The 22,581-nt window shown below is 41.7% G+C and overlaps 1 protein-coding gene and 1 pseudogene across 14 annotated transcripts in view; one reads left to right on the forward strand and one right to left on the reverse strand.

The window, feature by feature from the left end:
- Positions 1-10,462: 10,462 nt before the first annotated feature.
- LOC110487745 lies at positions 10,463-12,584 on the reverse strand (annotated as a pseudogene).
- Positions 12,585-17,036: 4,452 nt separating this feature from the next.
- The window catches only part of LOC110488939 (Rap guanine nucleotide exchange factor (GEF) 2), a 152,963-nt gene continuing 147,418 nt past the window's right edge, over positions 17,037-22,581 (forward strand). For 6 of the 14 annotated variants that reach the window (XM_036943060.1, XM_036943061.1, XM_036943066.1 and 3 more), the window contains exon 1: positions 17,040-17,718. In XM_036943060.1, coding sequence (XP_036798955.1) covers positions 17,650-17,718 — 69 coding nt within the window. In that variant the 5' untranslated portion in view covers positions 17,040-17,649. Of the gene's footprint in view, positions 17,719-22,581 lie in introns of all 14 variants that reach the window. The other 8 variants (XM_036943070.1, XM_036943065.1, XM_036943068.1 and 5 more) reach the window with 4 other exon arrangements.

Below are 22,581 nucleotides of genomic sequence, written 5' to 3' on the forward strand. Positions count from 1 at the left end.
AAGACGGGGAATTACCCCAAAAAAGTAACTATAGCTTTTCCAAAATGTTTATGTTTAACTAAAATATTTTATATTCCCAGTGTTCTGTCCCCAATCCTAAAGTAGTGAACCCTTTGCCTAATCCCATTCGATTCAACCACTGCTATAACCTACCTGAATGTCCCAGAGGTGTGCATGTGAATATGTTGGCCATATTGATTGAAAATACTATACTATAATAGATAAAATCATGTTTTTCGTAAGGTATTAGAAAGGGTCAGCCATTAACTGGAGGCAAGATTACCACCAAATTGATGTTGAGCTAACAACACATTGGAATTCTCTAGTGCGATAAAGGCTCCTCTCCCAATCTATTTCAGTTAGCAGCACAGCTATCTGAGCTAGACTTTGGGGATTGTAATGGCTTTTGCTCAGGGGATGGATTATCTTCTTCACACTTGTTATCAAAAGTTTGAATCTATGTCATAAGATAGGAAATACCTGGATCCCAGACCTGTGGTATCCAATACTGGTGTCCGAGTCATCCTTGGTGAATTAACTTTTTTATTCTCTTAGTTCCCCATGTACAGCTATCAATATTTGAGTACTTTTAGATAAGTTATCTCCAAATAGTTTGTCAAAACTTTGGAGATTTTATAGTGGAGCCAATGGGTTTAACCAAATATGAATGATTTACTTAAGCGGGTTTACATAAACTATACTTGAACTCTTAACTGTAGGTCACCCTGGATAAGAGTGTCTCCTATATGACTAAAATGTCAAATGTAACTCTTCAGACAAAACTTGGGGATGTTTTCATCCTTCTAATCAAATCCTTGTTTGAGAATTTGAAGGACTGCTAATTTACTGTAAATGTTGCTGTATAACTTCATTTTTTTCACATATCTTTAAAACTTTTTGCTGAACCTCAACTTCTTCTAAATACTCTCCTGCAACCCGCCTCACCCAACGTAGCTATTTTTCCTAAAGTATTTATATTTACTTCGGACCTTGGAACCCCTCAACTGAAGCTAGCCAACGAACTACCAGCTTCAGCAAAACATTGCTAGCGGTCTTCAGCTAACCGGTCATCAGCTAACCTTTAGCTCGGAAAGCTCTCGCCAGTTCGAACAACGCGACTCTAACCAGAGCATAACGGACCTATTTATTATTTTATTTTATTTTTCATCCCCGGATTCCCATCGCAAACGGAACATTCTGAGCTCCTGGGCTACAATATCCAGACCCACGACCGGTCCATCGATGTCACTGCATGAAGAGGAATAAACAGATACCCCCATCGCGACGTCCCCAAAGGCTAACTCTCTAGCCCTTGCTATCTCCTTGCTTGCAAACTCGGCCTGCTAACTGCTAGCTTGTTTAGCCCGGTCCGCTAACTGCTACCGTGTTTAGCACCGTCTACTAACTGTTAGCTTGTTAGCACAGGCCTGCTAACCGTCTGAATCGCCGCGCCCCAAACACTCACTGAACCCATATTTACTTTCTATCCCTTTTCGATTTTTAATTTGTTTATACCTTCCGGTAACCTGCCTCACCCAATGTGATACGGAACCGCTATTATCTTTACATTTTTAGAACACACTCAAGAACCTCCAGAAGCTAACCAGCTAACTGGCTACAAGCTATTTGGTCATTGTTAGTTTTCTAACCTGGATAACACTCGCCAGTCCAGCTTCCCTGCCCCATCCACCGCTGCCCCTTGGACACTGATCACTTGGCTACATAGCTGATGCATGCTGGACTGTCCATTAATCACGGTAATCCATTCTGCTTGTTTATGTTTTATCTGTCGGCCCCAGCCGCACTTAGGCTCTGTGTGTAGTTAATCCGACCCTCTGCCTAATCAATCGCCATTCTACCTGCTGTTGTTGTGCTAGCTGATTAGCTGTTGTCTCACCTACTGTTTTAGCTAGCTCTCCCAATTCAACACCTGTGATTACTGTATGCCCCGCTGTATGTCTTTCTCAAATGTCAATATGCCTTGTATACTGTTGTGCAGGTTAGTTATCATTGTTTTAGTTTACAATGGAGCCCCTAGTTCCACTCTTTATACCCCTGTTACCTCCTTTGTCCCACCCCCCACACATGCGGTGACCTCACCCATTACAACCAGCATGTCCAGAGATACAACCTCTCTCATCATCACCCAGTGCCTGGGCTTACCTCCGCTGTACCCGCACCCCACCATACCCCTGTTTGCGCATTATGCCCTGAATATATTCTACCATGCCCAGAAACCTGCTCCTCTTATTCTCTGTCCCCAACGCCCTAGGCGACCAGTTTTGATAGCCTTCAGCCGCACCCTCATACTACTCCTTCTCTGTTCCGCGGGTGATGTGGAGGTAAACCCAGGCCCTGCATGTCCCCAGGCACCCTCATTTGTTGACTTCTGTGATCGAAAAAGCCTTGGTTTCATGCATGTCAACATCAGAAGCCTCCTCCCTAAGTTTGTCTTACTCACTGCTCTAGCACACTCTGCTAACCCTGATGTCCTTGCCGTGTCTGAATCCTGGCTCAGGAAGGCCACCAAAAATTCTGAGATTTCCATACCCAACTATAACATCTTCCGTCAAGATAGAACTGCCAAAGGAGGAGGAGTTGCAGTCTACTGCAGAGATAGCCTGCAAAGTAATGTCATACTTTCCAGGTCCATACCCAAACAGTTCGAACTACTAATTTTGAAAATTACTCTCGCCAGAAATAAGTCTCTCACTGTTGCCGCCTGCTACCGACCCCCCTCAGCTCCCAGCTGTGCCCTGGACACCATTTGTGAATTGATCGCCCCCCATCTAGCTTCAGAGTTTGTTCTGTTAGGTGACCTAAACTGGGATATGCTTAACACCCCGGCAGTCCTACAATCTAAGCTAGATGCCCTCAATCTCACTCAAATCATCAAGGAACCCACCAGGTACAACCCTAACTCTGTAAACAAGGGCACCCTCATTGACGTCATCCTGACCAACTGGCCCTCCAAATACACCTCCGCTGTCTTCAACCAGGATCTCAGCGATCACTGCCTCATTGCCTGTATCCGCTATGGAGCCGCAGTCAAACGACCACCCCTCATCACTGTCAAACGCTCCCTAAAACACTTCTGTGAGCAGGCCTTTCTAATCGACCTGGCCCGGGTATCCTGGAAGGACATTGACCTCATCCCGTCAGTTGAGGATGCCTGGTCTTTCTTTAAAAGTAACTTCCTCACCATTTTAGATAAGCATGCTCCGTTCAAAAAATGCAGAACTAAGAACAGATATAGCCCCTGGTTCACTCCAGACCTGACTGCCCTCGACCAGCACAAAAACATCCTGTGGCGGACTGCACTAACATCGAACAGTCCCCGCGATATGCAACTGTTCAGGGAAGTCAGGAACCAATACACACAGTCAGTCAGGAAAGCTAAAGCCAACTTCTTCAGGCAGAAGTTTGCATCCTGTAGCTCCAACTCCAAAAAGTTCTGGGACACTGTGAAGTCCATGGAGAACAAGAGCACCTCCTCCCAGCTGCCCACTGCACTGAGGCTAGGTAACACGGTCACCACCGATAAATCCATGATTATCGAAAACTTCAACAAGCATTTCTCAACGGCTGGCCATGCCTTCCGCCTGGCTACTCCAACCTCGTCCAACAGCTCCCCCCCCCCCGCAGCTACTCGCCCAAGCCTCTCCAGGTTCTCCTTTACCCAAATCCAGATAGCAGATGTTCTGAAAGAGCTGCAAAACCTGGACCCGTACAAATCAGCTGGGCTTGACAATCTGGACCCTCTATTCCTGAAACTATCCGCCGCCATTGTCGCAACCCCTATTACCAGCCTGTTCAACCTCTCTTTCATATCGTCTGAGATCCCCAAGGATTGGAAAGCTGCCGCAGTCATCCCCCTCTTCAAAGGGGGCGACACCCTGGACCCAAACTGTTACAGACCAATATCCATCCTGCCCTGCCTATCTAAGGTCTTCGAAAGCCAAGTCAACAAACAGATCACTGACCATCTTGAATCCCACCGTACCTTCTCCGCTGTGCAATCTGGTTTCCGAGCCGGTCACGGGTGTACCTCAGCCACGCTCAAGGTACTAAACGATATCATAACCGCCATCGATAAAAGACAGTACTGTGCAGCCGTCTTCATAGACCTTGCCAAGGCTTTCGACTCTGTCAATCACCGTATTCTTATCGGCAGACTCAGTAGCCTCGGTTTTTCGGATGACTGCCTTGCCTGGTTCACCAATTACTTTGCAGACAGAGTTCAGTGTGTCAAATCGGAGGGCATGCTGTCCGGTCCTCTGGCAGTCTCTATGGGGGTGCCACAGGGTTCAATTCTCGGGCCGACTCTTTTCTCTGTATATATCAATGATGTTTCTCATGCTGCGGGCGATTCCCTGATCCACCTCTACGCAGACGACACCATTCTATATACTTCCGGCCCGTCCTTGGACACTGTGCTATCTAACCTCCAAACGAGCTTCAATGCCATACAGCACTCCTTCCGTGGCCTCCAACTGCTCTTAAACGCTAGTAAAACCAAATGCATGCTTTTCAACCGTTCGCTGCCTGCACCCGCACGCCTGACCAGCATCACCACCCTGGATGGTTCCGACCTTGAATATGTGGACATCTATAAGTACCTAGGTGTCTGGCTAGACTCTAAACTCTCCTTCCAGACCCATATCAAACATCTCCAATCGAAAATCAAATCAAGAGTCGGCTTTCTATTCCGCAACAAAGCCTCCTTCACTCACGCCGCCAAACTTACCCTAGTAAAACTGACTATCCTACCGATCCTCGACTTCGGCGATGTCATCTACAAAATTGCTTCCAACACTCTACTCAGCAAACTGGATGCAGTTTATCACAGTGCCATCCGTTTTGTCACTAAAGCACCTTATACCACCCACCACTGCGACTTGTATGCTCTAGTCGGCTGGCCCTCGCTACATATTCGTCGCCAGACCCACTGGCTCCAGGTCATCTACAAGTCCATGCTAGGTAAAGCTCCGCCTTATCTCAGTTCACTGGTTACGATGGCAACACCCATCCGTAGCACGCGCTCCAGCAGGTGTATCTCACTGATCATCCCTAAAGCCAACACCTCATTTGGCCGCCTTTCGTTCCAGTTCTCTGCTGCCTGTGATTGGAACGAATTGCAAAAATCGCTGAAGTTGGAGACTTTTATCTCCCTCACCAACTTCAAACATCTGCTATCTGAGCAGCTAACCGATCGCTGCAGCTGTACATAGTCTATTGGTAAATAGCCCACCCATTTTCACCTACCTCATCACCATACTGTTTTTATCTATTTATTTTTCTGCTCTTTTGCACACCAATATCTCTATCTCTACCTTTACATAACCATCTGATCATTTATCACGCCAGTGTTAATCTGCATAATTGTAATTATTTGCCTACCTTCTCATGCCTTTTGCACACAATGTATATATAGACTCCCCTTTTTTCTACTGTGTTATTGACTTGTTAATTGTTTACTCCATGTGTAACTCTGTGTTGTCTGTTCACACTGCTATGCCTTATCTTGGCCAGGTCGCAGTTGCAAATGAGAACTTGTTCTCAACTAGCCTACCTGGTTAAATAAAGGTGAAATAAAAAAAAAAATAAAAAAAAATGTAAAATACACCAGTGTAGGTGTGGTAGAGTAGCTTACTTGCAGTGATCCTAAACCATTTCAGTGAAATAGAACATGCAAATGATTCATGAGACTGTTGGATGTAATTGAGTACTGACGGGAGAGTAAAATAGTTTGATTCACGTTTGTATACAGTAGATAACAATGTGGTGTATATCAGATAATTGGTCAGGTCTTCAGGACAACACAGCCGATTGAATCATCTTCCGTACTTTAAAGGAATTTAAAGGATTTAAAGGAAACTCAATTGTGAGGAACCTGCAGCTTTTCTCTGAACGAGTAGATCTCCCTCGGAAGGGAAAAACAAAGTAGCATTTATGAGTTGTAGGTATTTGTCAGTCAAAAATATCATAGCAATCCTTAAATAATGTTGTCTCTATTGAATACTGTTCACTTAAAAGACCACATACATAAATGGTCTAGCATGTGTGGTTTGAATGGGTTCATTCACAGGCCAGATCATGTCCTTTCATATATCATGCATGCATAGGTGTGGCTGAAATACCCCAATCCACTAGTTTGAAGGGGTGTCCACATACTTTTTTATATACAGTGGATTTGGAAAAGTATTCCGACCCCTTGACTTTTTCCACATTTTGATACTTTACAGCCTGTGATGAACATTTTTAAGTTTGTGATTTTCTAATAACAAATTTCTGTTCTATTCATGTGCTTCATAAAATAACCCATTTCTGTGTTCATGCAAGTGACTGATTGAACAAATCCTCACTATTAGTATCTGCAATTTGGCAGTACGCCCATAACCTTGTTTAGAGAAAGGGATATCTCAGTTTCAAGATCTCAGCTTAAAGAGAAGAATCCTCGTGTGGTATTGGTCTGTCACATGCATGACCCAGTATTGGTCGTCACATGATTGAAGCAAACATTAATTATGAATGATGAATAAACTAAATCATACAAATGTAACTTGTATAAGGGAGGGAACTAACCGGACTGCCCCGTTAGAGCTCCTGACAGACGTTCACTACGGTGCATCAAGTTTGTTGGAACCTCTCCAGTTAACTGTTAATTCATTTAAGATTGACTTTGAGTGTCCCATGTAAAATAATTTCTACAACATGCCTTATTCTAAAATGGATAAAATATTTTTTTCACTAATCACTCTACACACAACACCCCATACTGACAAAGTGAAAACAGGATTTTGGACATTTTTGCAAATGTATTAAAATATATATTTTTTAAACAAATACGTTATTTAAATACATATTCAGACCCTTTTGCTATGAGACTTGAAATTGAGCTCAGGTGCATACTGTTTCCATTGATCATCTTTGAGATGTTTCTACAACTTCATTGGAGTCCACTTATGGTAAATTCAATTGATTTGACATGGTTTGGAAAGTCACACACCTGTCAATATAAGGTCCAACAGTTGACAGTGCATGTCAGAGCAAAAACCAACCATGAGGTCAAAGGAATTGTCCATAGAGCTCCGAGACAGTATTGGGAAGAGGCACAGATTTGGGGAAGGGTACCAAAAAATTTCTGTAACATTGAAGGTCCCCAAGAACAGAGTCGCCTCCATCATTCTGAACTGGAAGAAGCTTGGAACCACCAAGACTCTTCCTAAAGCTGTCCGCCCGGCCAAACTAAGCAATCGGGGGAGAAGTGCCTTGGTTAGGGTGGTCACCAAGAACCCAAGGGTCATTTTGACAGATCTCCAGAGATCCTCTGTGGAGATGGGATAACCTTACAGAAGTACAACCATCTCTGCAGCACTCCACCAATCAGGCACTTTATGGTAGAGTGGCCAAACAGAAGTCACTCCTCAGTAAAAGGCACATGACCACCCCCTTGGAGTTTTCCAAAAGGCACCTAAAAGACTCTCATACCATGAGAAACAAGATTCTCTGGTCTGATGAAACACAGATGGAACTTTTTGGCCTGGATGCCAAGCATTACGTCTGGAGGAAACCTGTCTCCATTCTTACAGCGAAGCTTGGTGGTGGCATCATCACCTTCCAACAGGGCAACAACCCTAAGCACACAGCCAAGACAACGCAGGAGTGGCCTCGGGACAATTCTCTGAATGTCCTTGTGTGGCCCAGTAGAGCCTGGACTCGAACCCAATCGAACATCTCTGGAAAGACTTGAAAATAGTTGAGCAGCGATGCTCCACATCCAAAATGACAGAGCTTGAGAGGATCTGCAAAGCCTGTAGTGTCTTTAATGAGTCGGACGAGAAGGATTTATTCCAGACACCCGAACGGGCCCTCATCCCCGTCATTCGCAGGAGAAAGAGATGGAGATTTTGCGGAAGGAGATCAGGGTGCCTTGTGAGGTTCCGGCGACGAGTGGCTAATATGTCTTTTCCACCGGTACTATTGGCCAAAGTACAATCGCTGGATAATAAAGTGGATGAACTAAAAGCACGTATATCCTACCAACAGGACATTCATACTGTGATATCTTAAGTTTTACCAAGGTGTGGCTGAACGACGACATGAATAACATAGAGCTGGCAGGTTGTACACTGTATCGACAAGATAGAACAGCAGCCTGGTAAGACAAAGGGTAGCGGTCTATGTATATTTGTAAACAACAGCGGGTGCACAACATCTAAGGAATTCTAGAGGTTTTGTTCACTTGAGGTAGAGAATCTCATGATAAACTGTAGACCACACTATCTACCAAGAGAGTTTTCATCTATATTCTTCGTAGCTGTCTATTTACCACCACAAACCGATGCTGGCACTAAGACCGCACTCAATGAACTGTATACGGCCATAAGCAGGAAAACAGGAAACCGCTCATCCAGAAGCGGCGCTCCTAGTGGCCAGGGACTTTAATGTAGGGAATCTTAAATCCTTTTTACTTTATTTCTATCAGCATGTTAAATGTGCAACCAGAGGGAAAAAACTCTAGACCACCTTTACTCCACACAGAGAAGCATACAAAGCTCTCCCTCGCCCTCCATTTGGCAAATCTGACCATAATTCTATCCTTCTGATCGTGCTTACAAGCAAAAATGTAAGCAGGAAGCACCAATGACTTGGTGGTCAGCACCAAAAAAGTGGTCAGATGAAGCAGATGCTAAGCTACAGGACTGTTTTTCTAGCACAGACTGGAATAAGTTCTGGAATTCTTCCGATGGCATTGAGGAGTAGACCACATCAGTCACTGGCTTCATCAATAAGTGCATTGATGACGTCGTCCCCACAGTGACTGTACATACATACCCCAATCAGAAGCCATGGATTACAGGCAACATCCGCACAGAGCTAAAGGGTAGAGCTGCCCCTTTCAAGGAGCGGAACTCTAACCCGGATGTTTATAAGAAATCCTGCTATGTCCTCCGACGAACCATCAAACAGGCAAAGCGTCAATACAGGACTAAGACCGAATCCTACTACGCCGGCTCTGATGCTCGTCGGATGTGGCAGGGCTTGCAAACTATTACAGACTACAAAGGAAAGCACAGCCGAGAGCTTCCCAGTGACACTAGCCTACCAGACGAGCTAAATAACTTCTATGCTCGCTTCGAGGCAAGTCATACTGAAACATGCATGGGAGCATCAGCTGTTCCGGACGGTTGTGTGATCACGCTCTCCGCAGCCGATGTGAGTAAGACCTTTAAACAGGTCAACATTCACAAGGCCGCAGGGCCAGACAGATTACCAGGACGTGTAATCTGAGCATGCTCTGACCAACTGGCAAGTGTCTTCACTGACATATTCAACCTTTCCCTGTCTGAGTCTGTAATACCAACATGTTTCAAGCAGAGCACCATAGTCCCTGAGCCCAAGAACACTAAGGTAACCTGCCTAAATGACTATCAACCTGTAACACTCACGTCTGTAGCCATGAAGTGCTTTGAAAGGCTGGTCATGGCTCATATCAACACCATTATCACAGAAACCCTAGACCACTCCAATTTGCATACCACCCCAACAGATTCACAGATGATGCAATCTCTATTGCACTCCACACTGCCCTTTTACACCTGGACAAAAGGAACACCTATGTAAGATTGCTATTCATTGACTACAGCTCAGTGTTCAACGCCATACTGCCCTCAAAGCTCATCAATAAGCTAAGGACCCTGGGACTAAACACCTCCCTCTGCAACTGGATCCTGGACTTCCTGAAGGGCCGACCACAAGAATAGTAATGGTAGGTAACAACACATCCACCACATCCTCAAAAAAGGTACTACAGCTGCACCATCGAGAGCTGGTTGCATCACTGCCTGGTATGGCAACTGCTCGGCCTCTGACTGCAAGGCACTACAGACTCTGTACCAGGTGGTGTCAGAGGAAGGCCTTAAAATTGTCAAAGACTCCATTTACCCTAGTCATAGACTGTTCTCCCTGCTACCCCCCCTTTTACGCTGCTGCTACTCTCTGTTATTATCTATGCAGTCACTTGGGGGGGGGGGGGGGGGGGGGGGGGTATTTTTCTTAACTGCATTGTTGCTTAAGGGCTTGTAAGTAAGTATTTCACTGTAACCTGTTGTATTCGGTGTGACAAATTACATTTGATTTGATTTGATACCCAAGAAGACTCGAGGCTGTAATTGCTACCAAAGGTGAATCAACAAAGTACTGAGTAAAGGGTCTGAATACTTATGTAAATGTGATATATATATATATATTTTTATATATATATACATTTGCAAAAATGTTTTTTTTTTAAACTGTTTTTGCTTTGTCATTATTGAGTATTGTGTGTAGATTGATAAGGGGGAAAAACTATTTAATACATTTTAGAATAAGTAACAAAATGTGGAAGAAGTCAAGGGGTCTGTATAGCGTATATCCAGCTATGAAATGTGTCCTACAGTCTTTAGTAAGGGAGGAAATGTCACATTCCTAGAGTTAATGACTTACTGTTGAGAAGAACATATTTGTTGTTGTCTTGGCTGAAATTTTCATACTCGTTGTGCGCCCAAATGATTTTGCTGCGGGCCTCGACAGATTGCTTATCTAGAAAGTGGGGCGGTGAATGCCTGCAAAAGTGGAAGTGGTGAATAATGGTTGGAGAACAATGCACATACATTCACTCAACATGCCTGCTTTGGTGCTATCACTTTCCCATTGGAAATGTGCACAGAGCGCAGGTAAAATGATTCTGACTGACTGGAAATAAAATACATTCAATAAAGTATGGGTTACCACATGTGGGGCCTACCATTGGTTTTGATATCTGTTGGTGACTCTGTCCTCAAGGCCGGAGCGGAATTCAGCTCTCTATAGGAACAACATGGTCCAAGTCACTTCAAAACTTCTATGTTATAACAGTTAAATGGATGGCTGAATAAAAATGTCACAATTGAAGTGGCTTTGTCTTAATACCCATGTAATGCTGTCATCAGAATGAGTGTATGTATATGTAAGAATAGGGTCATGAGCCGTGACAACTTTGGGAATTGTGACTATTGTCTGAGTATTGTCTTCTTACAACACTCTGTGCATTGTGACATGGGACAATTGTCACATCATTTGTTGAGAATCATATGATTGCAGTTTTGCCTTATGACAACATTTTGACTATTGTGACAGGTGAGCATTTTGACATCATGACTACATTATTCTCTTATGACAACATAATGACCATTGTGACAGGTGAGCATTATGACATCATTATTATAGTATTGTTTTATGACAACATTGTAACGGGATTCGTCCTCCTCTGACGAGGAGTATGAGAGATAGGACCAATATACAGCGTGGTAAATGTCCATTTAAATAATAATACTGAACACTACAAAAATACAAAACAACAACGTGAAATGAACAAACGAAAATCTAAACAGTCCCGTGTGGTACAAACACAGACACAGGAAACATTCACCCACCACTCAAAAATGAAACCAGGCTACCTAAATATGGTTCTCAATCAGGGACAACGATAAACAGCTGCCTCTGATTGAGAACCATACCAGGCAAAACACAGAAAACCCAAAACATAGAAAAAGGAACATAGACAACACACCCAACTCATGCCCTGACCATACTAAAACAAAGACATAATAAAATAACTAAGGTCAGAACGTGACAAACATTCTTACCATTGTGGCAGGTCAAATCAATAATGTTACCATGAACCATTTAAACATGCTGAATGACTTTTCATACAATACTGATATAAGTCTAGATAAGACAAGCTTACATTAGCAAATGTTGCATTCGCTTTATGTCATACCACAATAAAATATATGATGCGGCTAATCTACTAAATGTTCATCAAGGTCGCCTAACTCCCTCCTTTATTAATAATCTAATTAACATCCAGCTCACAGGCTTCATTTTGGCTCCACCTTAATTTGCATATTGCTGAGCGGAGTCCTTCTGTTCAGCTGCTGGTGATATTGCATGCCCCATCCCACCCCTCCAATGTAGCACTGTTTGGGGGGTAGGGTGCAGGGAGTAGGCCGACACAGGTCATTCAAATTGCTTGTACCCATAGGTGACAAAGGGCCAACCCCAATCTAGCGGGGAAAGTCGATCAATCTTGCACTGTAGTCTCCAATTCCATCTGGACCTTGTTAGAATCAACATAGTGAAATGTGAGAACCATTCATACATAGTGAACAACACAGAGCCCTAATCTAAAGTAATACCCTTTAGAGGGCATTTGCCAATGAAAGGGCTGTGTCAAGTATCTGTTATCCACTCACCCCCACAGTTCCTTTTCCTGACCCATCTACATGTCATTGAAATCACAAAATACCAATAAGCATATCATGAAACATCCCCAATGTATAATTTAAAAATAAGCCTAATTGTAATTGCACCATGAATAAAATGGAACATACTGTAGGTTACACACCATAGCCTACGTAGCTAATAAGAAGTGATTGTTGTAACCTACTTATATAAAATTCTACATTAAACCCAATAATTACATGACACATACCGATATTAACCAGACTTTGACCATAGGCTTTTGGGGGCCTTCCTTGTACCATTGTGCTTATCTCCATTGGAACTTTTAATTTCATACTAGATAGCCTACTAGCAGCCAAATACACAGTTACCGCAGGACGCCCGCGGTCGATATGTGAGCCCAGTGTGCGCTGGTGATGAGGTCAGTGGGCTGTTGCCATGCGACACATGGTTGTCACCATGCTTTCAGGACAACTGGGAACTCTTCTTTTTACTGTTTATTCATTATACAAAAATATCAACAATTTACATCCCTACATCAAACTGTCTATGTCTAAAATAACAAAACACAGGTATAAACAAGAAAATACTAAATACAGTATATACCAAAAAATGTTAAATAAATATACAGTGCCTTGCGAAAGTATTCGGCCCCCTTGAACTTTGCGACCTTTTGCCACATTTCAGGCTTCAAACATAAAGATATAAAACTGTATTTTTTTGTGAAGAACCAACAACAAGTGGGACACAATCATGAAGTGGAACGACATTTATTGGATATTTCAAACTTTTTTAACAAATCAAAAACTGAAAAATTGGGCGTGCAAAATTATTCAGCCCCTTTACTTTCAGTGCAGCAAACTCTCTCCAGAAGTTCAGTGAGGATCTCTGAATGATCCAATGTTGACCTAAATTACTAATGATGATAAATACAATCCACCTGTGTGTAATCAAGTCTCCGTATAAATGCACCTGCACTGTGATAGTTTTAGAGGTCCGTCAAAAGCGCAGAGAGCATCATGAAGAACAAGGAACACACCAGGCAGGTCCGAGATACTGTTGTGAAGAAGTTTAAAGCCGGATTTGGATACAAAACGATTTCCCAAGCTTTAAACATCCCATGGAGCACTGTGCAAGCGATAATATTGAAATGGAAGGAGTATCATACCACTGCAAATCTACCAAGACCTGGCCGTCCCTCTAAACTTTCAGCTCATACAAGGAGAAGACTGATCAGAGATGCAGCCAAGAGGCCTATGATCACTCTGGATGAACTGCAGATATCTACAGCTGAGGTGGGAGACTCTGTCCATAGGACAACAATCAGTCGTATATTGCACAAATCTGGCCTTTATGGAAGAGTGGCAAGAAGAAAGCCATTTCTTAAAGATATCCATAAAAAGTGTTGTTTAAAGTTTGCCACAAGCCACCTGGGAGACACACCAAACATGTGGAAGAAGGTGCTCTGGTCAGATGAAACCAAAATTGAACTTTTTGGCAACAATGCAAAACGTTATGTTTGGCGTAAAAGCAACACAGCTGAACACACCATCCCCACTGTCAAACATGGTCGTGGCAGCATCATGGTTTGGGCCTGCTTTTCTTCCGCAGGGACAGGAAAGATGGTTAAAATTGATGGGAAGATGGATGGAGCCAAATACAGGACCATTCTGGAAGAAAACCTGATGGAGTCTGCAAAAGACCTGAGACTGGGACGGAGATTTGTCTTCCAACAAGACAATGATCCAAAACATAAAGCAAAATCTACAATGGAATGGTTCAAAAATAAACATATCCAGGTGTTAGAATGGCCAAGTCAAAGTCCAGACCTGAATCCAATCGAGAATCTGTGGAAAGAACTGAAAACTGCTGTTCACAAATGCTCTCCATCCAACCTCACTGAGCTCGAGCTGTTTTGCAAGGAGGAATGGGAAAAATCAGGGTTGAGTTCCGGTGACCGTGCTGGCCACTCCATTATGGACAGAATGCCAGCTGACTGCTTCTTCCCTAAATAGTTATATAGTTTGGAGCTGTGCTTTGGGTCATTGTCCTGTTTTAGGAGGAAATTGGCTCCAAATAAGCACTGTCCACAGAGTATGGCATGGTGTTGCAAAATGGAGTGATAGCCTTCCTTCTTCAAGAACCCTTTTACCCTATTGAAATCTCCCCCTTTACCACCATCAAATTACCCCCAGACCATCACATTGCCTCCAGCATGCTTGACAGATGGCGTCAAGCACTTCTTCAGCATCTTTTTTTTTAAAATCTGCGCCTCACGAATGTTCTTCTTTGTGATCCGAACACCTCAGACTTAGATTAGTCTGTCCATAAAACTTTTTTCCAATCTTCTTCTGTCCAGTGTCTGTGTTCTTTTGCCCATCTTAATCTTTTCATTGGCCAGTCTGAGATATGGATTTTTCTTTAAAACTCTGACTAGAAAGCGAGTATCCCTGAGTCGCCTCTTCACTGTTGACGTTGAGACTGGTGTTTTGCGGGTACTTTAATGAAGCTGCCAGTTGAGGACTTGTGAAGCGTCTGTTTCTCAAACTAGACACTCTAATGTACTTGTCTTCTTGCTCAGTTGTGCGCTGGGGCCTCCCACTCCTCTTTCTATTCTGGTTAGAGCCAGTTTGCGCTGTTCTGTGAAGGAAGTTGTAAGAGATCTTCTTCTTTGCAATTTCTCGCATGGAATAGCCTTCATTTCTCAGAACAAGAATAGATGATGTGTTTCAGAAGAAAGTTCTTTGTTTCTGGCCATTTTGAGCCTGTAATCGAACCCACAAATGCTGATGCTCCAGATACTCAACTTGTCTAAAGAAGGCCAGTTTTATTGTTTCTGTAATCAGAGCAACAGTTTTCAGCTGTGCTAACATAATTGCAAAAGGGTTTTCTAATGACCAATTAGCATTTTAAAATGATAAACCTGGATTAGCTAACACAACGTGCCATTGGACCACAGGAGTGATGGTTGCTGATAATGGGCCTTTGTACTCCTATGTAAATATTCCCTAAAAGAATCTGCCGTTTCCAGTTACAATAGTCATTGACAACATTAACAAATGTCTACACTGTATTTCTGATCAATTTGATGTTATTTTAATAGACAAAAAAATAGCTCTTCTTTCAAAAATCAAGACATTTCTAAGTGACCCCAAACTTTTGAACTGTAGTGTATACAGTAAATAACATAAAACACACATACACATACATATATATATATATATATATATATATATATATATATATATATATATATATATATATATATATAGATATAGATATAGATATAGATATAGATATATAGATATAGATATAAAATGACAATTCTAGTGCAATCGTATTCAAAAAATGGCATTATAATGATTCACTATGGACAATGTCTTTACAAGAGGATTAAATTCAATCAAAAATATTTGTAATTTTAGTGTAGAAATCTGGATTTTTTTTCTGTAAAGTATTTGGCAACAAGAATAAAAATGTTCACAATCATTTCAATTGTCTTATCATTGCAATAGTAACATATATCATTCATGTCAAAAACATGAGTTATGTTAAAAAAAGTAAGTAAGTATTCTGCAAGGTTTTTCCAAAAATATCTCACGGATTTACGTTCATAGAACAACTGAGTCAGATTTTCACCCCCATTTTCACAGAAAATGCAGATATCATCAATATCAACAAATTTGGACAACATGGAATTACATGGATTTATCTTATGTAGAATCTGTGTGCACATCCTTACATTTGTTGGGTATACAATATTTGTAAGGCATTAACTAAGCTTTTTTCGAGACAATGTCAGTAATAAGCATGTTCCAGAAAATGTTTGAACTGGGCGTGAGTTGGTTCCATGAACGGAAAATTTGTCTTATTTGTTATAACAAGATTTTGCAAGTAAGCCCACTCTAACGACACAGGGCAAGACCCAGATGCAGACACAGGAGGCAGATGGTTCGAGTCTTGACCTGTCTTCTTTTTTTAGTGCTAGTGCTAGTAAGTTTGTGCTTTCAAGTGCTATTAAGATATAGGAAACACGGAAATGTACGACTTGCTAACTGGTTGTAGTTCACAGGAGGTTGGTGGCACCTGTATTGAGGAGGACAGACTCGTGGTAATGGCTAGGGCGGAATGAGTGCAATGGTATCAAATACATCATACACATGGTTTCCAGGTGTTAGATGCCGTACCATTAGCTCCGTTCCGGACATTATTATGAGCCTCCCAAACCTCAGCAGCCTCCTGTAGTATTGTAGTTATACACCTGTTGTGTTCAACCAGTTAGCAATTCATACATTTCCGAGTTTCCTAGTTCCGACTAGCACATGATCGCGACATTAAACACACTGAAGTTGGAAAACTGAGATTTCCCAGTTGTTTTGAACTTCTTCAATTTTACAAAATGTAAATGTACCATTGGCCACAGATTTTTCTTGAATAGAAGAGCTTGAACAGCACTGAAGCATACAAATATAACACGTGGTTAGAATAAGGAAATATAATATCATTAAATGGAATTGAATATAACTTTTTCCCCATTTCCTACTTCTACACTTGATATTTTCCTCCATATATCAAAGCAGAATTAAATTCCAGTCAAATAGAGTTTCAAGTTGTCAATAAATAGGGAAAAAAATCAGATATTTTCACATCGTTAAGGTCCATAACAATTCATTGTTCCCAAGTGTGCATAAGTATTTAGTAGTTTTATTCCAGGTTCTGTCATTGGATGGCGACAAAGGATAGCTTTGTAGGCCACAATGCATTGTCCCCCGGCTCTATTTTTGTAAATGGACTCGCCCATGAGCTTTCCCTTGTGTCAGTCACCATGGCGGCATACAGCAGAAAGCTGTGGCCTCATCGTCACTTTTAAACCTATCATAATGTTTTTTTTAAAGGTTGCCCTTCTACATGTATAGGTTTATTATGTAAAACAAATGGACAACCGGTTACTGTCAGGATAGATTTCCACTTTTTTCTTTGAAGGCGGATACATGATATTGTGGCAAACGCAAAAATGCTGAAGATCAGTGGATTGGCTTTTAGTGTCGGTTTAGATAAAGGAACCGTTTTACCATAATACAAATTGTGCAGCAACAGATCTACTGTGTTGGAATCTGGATTCTTCGATCCGCGCCTTGATAGCAAGTTTGTTTGGACCGGTGGCAGCCTTCTGGTATCGGTTTGGGGACATAATAAACCCCGAGGCTCACATTGTGGCCTGGCGGGGGGGACTAATTATCAATTCTTAGCACACTAGAGTTTTCTTAGTGGATAACAAAGTGGGAACAAAGATTGTGGCTTGGTCTGTGCATACCCAGACCGCGAACATTAAATTGTCAACAAGATAAGCAATTTAATTGTTTTTAACGCGTCTTCAAAACAATGGCGTCTTATGTGGATAACAGTTTTCGTCAAGCTGTGATGATGAATCCGGCGGAAAGAACGCAACAGGTCAGTATAATTATTTTATTAGCCTTCAGTGATGCTAATCTGAAAATGTTGTAATTTGTGAAACCTCTGCTACTGTCAGTGTTCTATAATTTCCCACTACCACCCCTTCGCTAAATTGTTACATTCTTTGTTTCTGCGTTACTGTTGCCATGCGGCTACAGTGTTACGTATCCTGACTACATCCCGGTAAAGCTCTATCATTGGGAGATAATCTCCAGCTACTTTACATAACAGGATTTGATAGTAACCCAGCCACTTATGTCATGAACATATTCAGACTTCAGAGCGCATCAGAGTTTACGTTTCCTGTATTTACCAAACGACAATGTAAACCGGCTATATTGTTTCCCAGACAGTGAAATAGGCTACGAATTTGCTCAATTTGTATTTAAACAGCATACAAAACATAAACCTACGCTAATGCTATTGCCCTGAACCAATTCCAAACAAACCTTAAATGTGTGTCATTAGGCATATTGAGCTTGAATGGAAATGTTTTGATTAATAGACACTGTTTCAACTGTACACTTTAGGCCTCTCCTAGAAGTGACTTAAATAATCAGGACTCCTTATCTGTAGCCGCTTGAATTGGCTGCATGGGACAGTTGGCAATAACCAAGTTCAGTGGACTATATCGGTTAAATTTTCACATGCTATTGTTTATTGCAAGGGTAGTCATTTCCAGTACATTTCAACCATCAGGCAATTGGCCCTGGCGCCCTGCGGTTTGTTCACAGCAAGAGATACGCACAACGATGGCCCAGAAAATCGATAGACCACTTAAAATAGTGGGCGAGGCGATAGTGACACTGCCACATGCTGATGTATCTGACATTGAGGAAACAATTACGTCTGTCACGTGTTGTCATTGCTGTCTCGTTAACCGTGTGCTAGTAGGTCTACACATTTCATTATGTTTCATAGTGGAGCGTACCATTCTAGTCATCTGTGCATGTACTAAATTAGTACAACATAATAATAAATGAATATGGCATCATGCCTGTCGCTCTCATCTCCATAGCTCTTCAGGAAACAATGAGCCTTGTAGAGTTAAAAAACAAAACCATTTTATAACCATGTCACACTACACCTACTGGTGTGTCAATGTCTCTGTTTACGTTATCCGTCAACCAAGCCACCATATTCTGTCCACATACTGTTCATAATGTCTTGATCCCATTACATACAGTGAATTCGGGAAGTATTCAGACCCCTTTACTTTTTCCACGTTTTGTTACATTACATCCTTATTCTGAAATTGATTAAATAAAATACATTACTCAGTCTACACACTAACCCATAATTACAAAGCACAAAACAGGGTTTTTGAAATGTTTACAAATTTATTACAAATAAAAAAAACAGATACCTTATTTATAGAATCCCTGACCTGACAAGGTACAAATCTGTCATCCTGCTCCTGAGCAAGGCAGTTAACCAACAGTTCCCTTGCGGAGATACATTTCAGTTTACTGCATTGTTGTACAGCTGTCGAGGTATCCCCCTTTCTCCTTTAAATAAGTATTCAGACTTTTTGCTATGAGACTTGAAATTGGGTGCATCCTGTTTCCATTGATCATCCTTGATGTTTTTACAACTTGATTTTAGTCCGCCTGTGGTAAATTCAATTGATTGCACATAATTTGGAAAGGCACACACCTGTCTATATAAGGTCCCACAGTTGTCAGTGCATGTCAAAACAAAGCCAAGCCATGTGGTTGAAGGAATGATCCGTAGAGCTCCGAGATGGTATTGGGTCTAGTTACAGATCTGGGGAAGGGTACCAAAAAACTGCCTGCAGCATTGAAGGTCCCGAAGAACAGTGGCCTCCATCATTCTTTAATGGAAGAAGTTTGGAACCACTAAGCCTCTTCCAAGAGCTGCCCACCCGGCCAAAACTGAGCAATCGAGGGAGAAGGGCCTTGGTCAGGGAGGTGACCAAGCACCCAATGGTAACTCCGACAGACTGGGAGACTAGTCAGGATCTAGGGAAAAAATGAACGGAGCAAGGTACAGAGATCCTTGATGAAAATCTACTCCAGAGGGCTGAGCACCTCAGACTGGGTTGAAGGTTCACCTTCCAACAGGCACGACCCTAAGCACACAGCCAAGACAATGCAGGAATGTCTTCGGGACAAGTCTCTGAAGGTCCTTGAGTGGCCCAGCCAGAGCCCGGACTTGAAGCCGATCAAACATCTCTGGAGAGACCTGAAAATAGCTGTGCAGCAATGCTCCCCATCCAACTAGATACATTTGAAAAACTGTTTTTGCTTTGTCATTATGGGGTATTGTGTGTGTGTGTGTATATTGAGGGGGGGAAACTATTTAATACATTTCAGAATAAGGCTGTAACGTAACAACATTTGGGAAAAGTCAAGGGGTCTGAAGACTTTCCGAATGCACTATATATACAGTACCAGTCAAGTTGACACACCTACTCATTCAAGGGTTTTTGTTTTATTTTTTAAAGATTGATTTAAATTGTAGAATAATAGTGAAGACATCAAAACTATGAAATATGGAATCATGTTGTAAGCCAAAAAGTGTTAAACAAATATATATATTTTATATTTCAGATTCTTCAAAGTAGCCACCCTTTGCCTTGATGACAGCTTTGCACACTCTTGGCATTTTCTCAACCATCTTCATGAGGTAGTCACTTGGAATGCATTTCAAATAACAGGTGTGCCTTTAGTTAATTTGTGGATCCCCCCTATTTGGTTAAAGACCAAGTCCATATTATGGCAAGAACAGCTCAAATAAGCAAAGAGAAATGACAGTCCATCATTACTTTAGGATATGAAGGTCAGTCAATCAGCAACATTTCATGAACTTTGAAAGTTTCTACAAGTGCAGTTGCAATAACCATCATGCGCTACTATGAAATTGGCTCTCATAAGGATCGCCACAGGTAAGGAAGACCCAGAGTTGCCTCTGCTGCAGAGGAGAAGTTCATTCGAGTTACCAGCCTCGGAAATTGCATCCCAAATAAATGCTTCACAGAGTTCAAGTAACAGACACATCTCAACATCAACTGTTCAGAGGAGACTGTGAATCAGGCCTTCATGGTCGAATTGCTGCATAGAAACCACTACTAAAGGACACCAATAAGAAGAGACTTGCTTGAGCCAATAAACACGATAGCAATGGACATTAGACCAGTGGAAATCTGTCCTTTGGTCTGAGTCCAAATTTGATATTTTTGATTCCAACTGCTGTTTTTGTGAAATGTAGAGTAGGTGAAGGGATGATCTCTGCATGTGTAGTTCTCACCGTGAAGCATTGAGGAGGTGTGCTTTGCTGGTGGCACTGTTGGAGTTATTTAGAAATCAAGGCACACTTAACCAGCGTGGTTACCACAGCATGGGACTATCATTTGTTTTTAAACAGGACAATGACCCACAATCTCCAGGCTGTGGAAGGGCTATTTTATCAAGAAGGAAAGTGATGGAGGGCTGCATCAGATGACGTGGCCTCCACAATCACCCAACCTCAACCCAATTGAGATGGTTTGGGATGAGTTGGACCGCGGAGTGAAGGAAAAGCTGCCAACAAGTGCTCAGCATATGTGGGAACTCCTTCAAGACTGTTGGGAATGCATTCCAGGTGAAGCTGGTTGAGAGAATGCCAAGAGTGTGCAAAGCTGTCAAGGCAAAGGATGGCTACTTTGTAGAATCTCCAATGTAAAATATATTTTGATTTGTTTAACACTTATTTTGGCTACTACATGATTCCATATGTGTTATTTCATAGTTCTGATGTCTTCACTATTCTACAATTTAGAAAATAGTAAAAATAAAGAAACTCTTTAATGAGTGGGTGTTCTTAAACTTTTGACTGGTACTGTATACATTTCTTCATTCCATTATTTTACTGTTAGATTTGTGTGTATTGTTAGATAGGAACACAAGTATTTCGCTACACCCGCAATAACATCTGCTAAATATGTGTATGTGACCGATAAAATTTGATTTGTGCATCTGTCATAGATATGCTTGTTATTTCCTAAGCACTGTGCTGTTTTCTTGACTTCACAATGGAAGCCTCATAATCTAGTAATTCCATAGCATTAACTGTGAACTCTGTTATCCCACTATGCACGTGCAGATCCAAATTTTGCAAGACCGTATTTGTAAGCATTAAAGGCAAGCTGGCTAGAAATAAAAATAGACATTGACGCTGATATGAGGGAACAAGTATTTGAAAAATGTGGACTGACCACCGTCCCCACAAGTTCTCCTTGAAAGATGTCCAGAACTTTTTCACATTTTTAACTAGGCACGTCTTTGCACTTTTGTTTCGGAATTTTAACTTGTCACTCATTTAAATATTCAGCTGGTAGTGGTCCCCCTTACGCAACTGACAGCATTAGTCTTATTGGAGATGGCATTCCCTCTTGGTATTAGCCTAGGTTTCAAAGATGTGTAATCATTAACACCTGGTTCTGACTGGTGGAGAGGAATAATAATAATAATAATGATAATAATAAAAAAATAAAAGTTTAATTGATACACACCTTATTAGGCTTCCCACACAGCCATATTTCCAATGTAACAGCGCTTGTTTATGGAAAACAGAGGACAGAGTGGACTACCTGTGGTAATTCACTTTTTGCGTCTCCTAAAATCTGTGTAAACGGAAGACAGATGCCACAATCGTGTTGTCAGTGAAAAGTACTGTCTGCTGCAACTGTTAAAACAGTGCACAGTGTGTGTTTTAGCATTTATTACATTATTTTGGTGTGATATGAAAGTAGAGGGATTTCTGTTTCTAGAACTGTACTGCAATTTTGCATTTACATTTTAGTCATTTAGCAGATGATCTTTTCCAGAGCAACTTACAGTTGGTGCATCTTAAGATATC

This window comes from Oncorhynchus mykiss, chromosome 14, assembly GCF_013265735.2.
Source record: "Oncorhynchus mykiss isolate Arlee chromosome 14, USDA_OmykA_1.1, whole genome shotgun sequence".
NCBI lineage: Eukaryota > Metazoa > Chordata > Actinopteri > Salmoniformes > Salmonidae > Oncorhynchus > Oncorhynchus mykiss.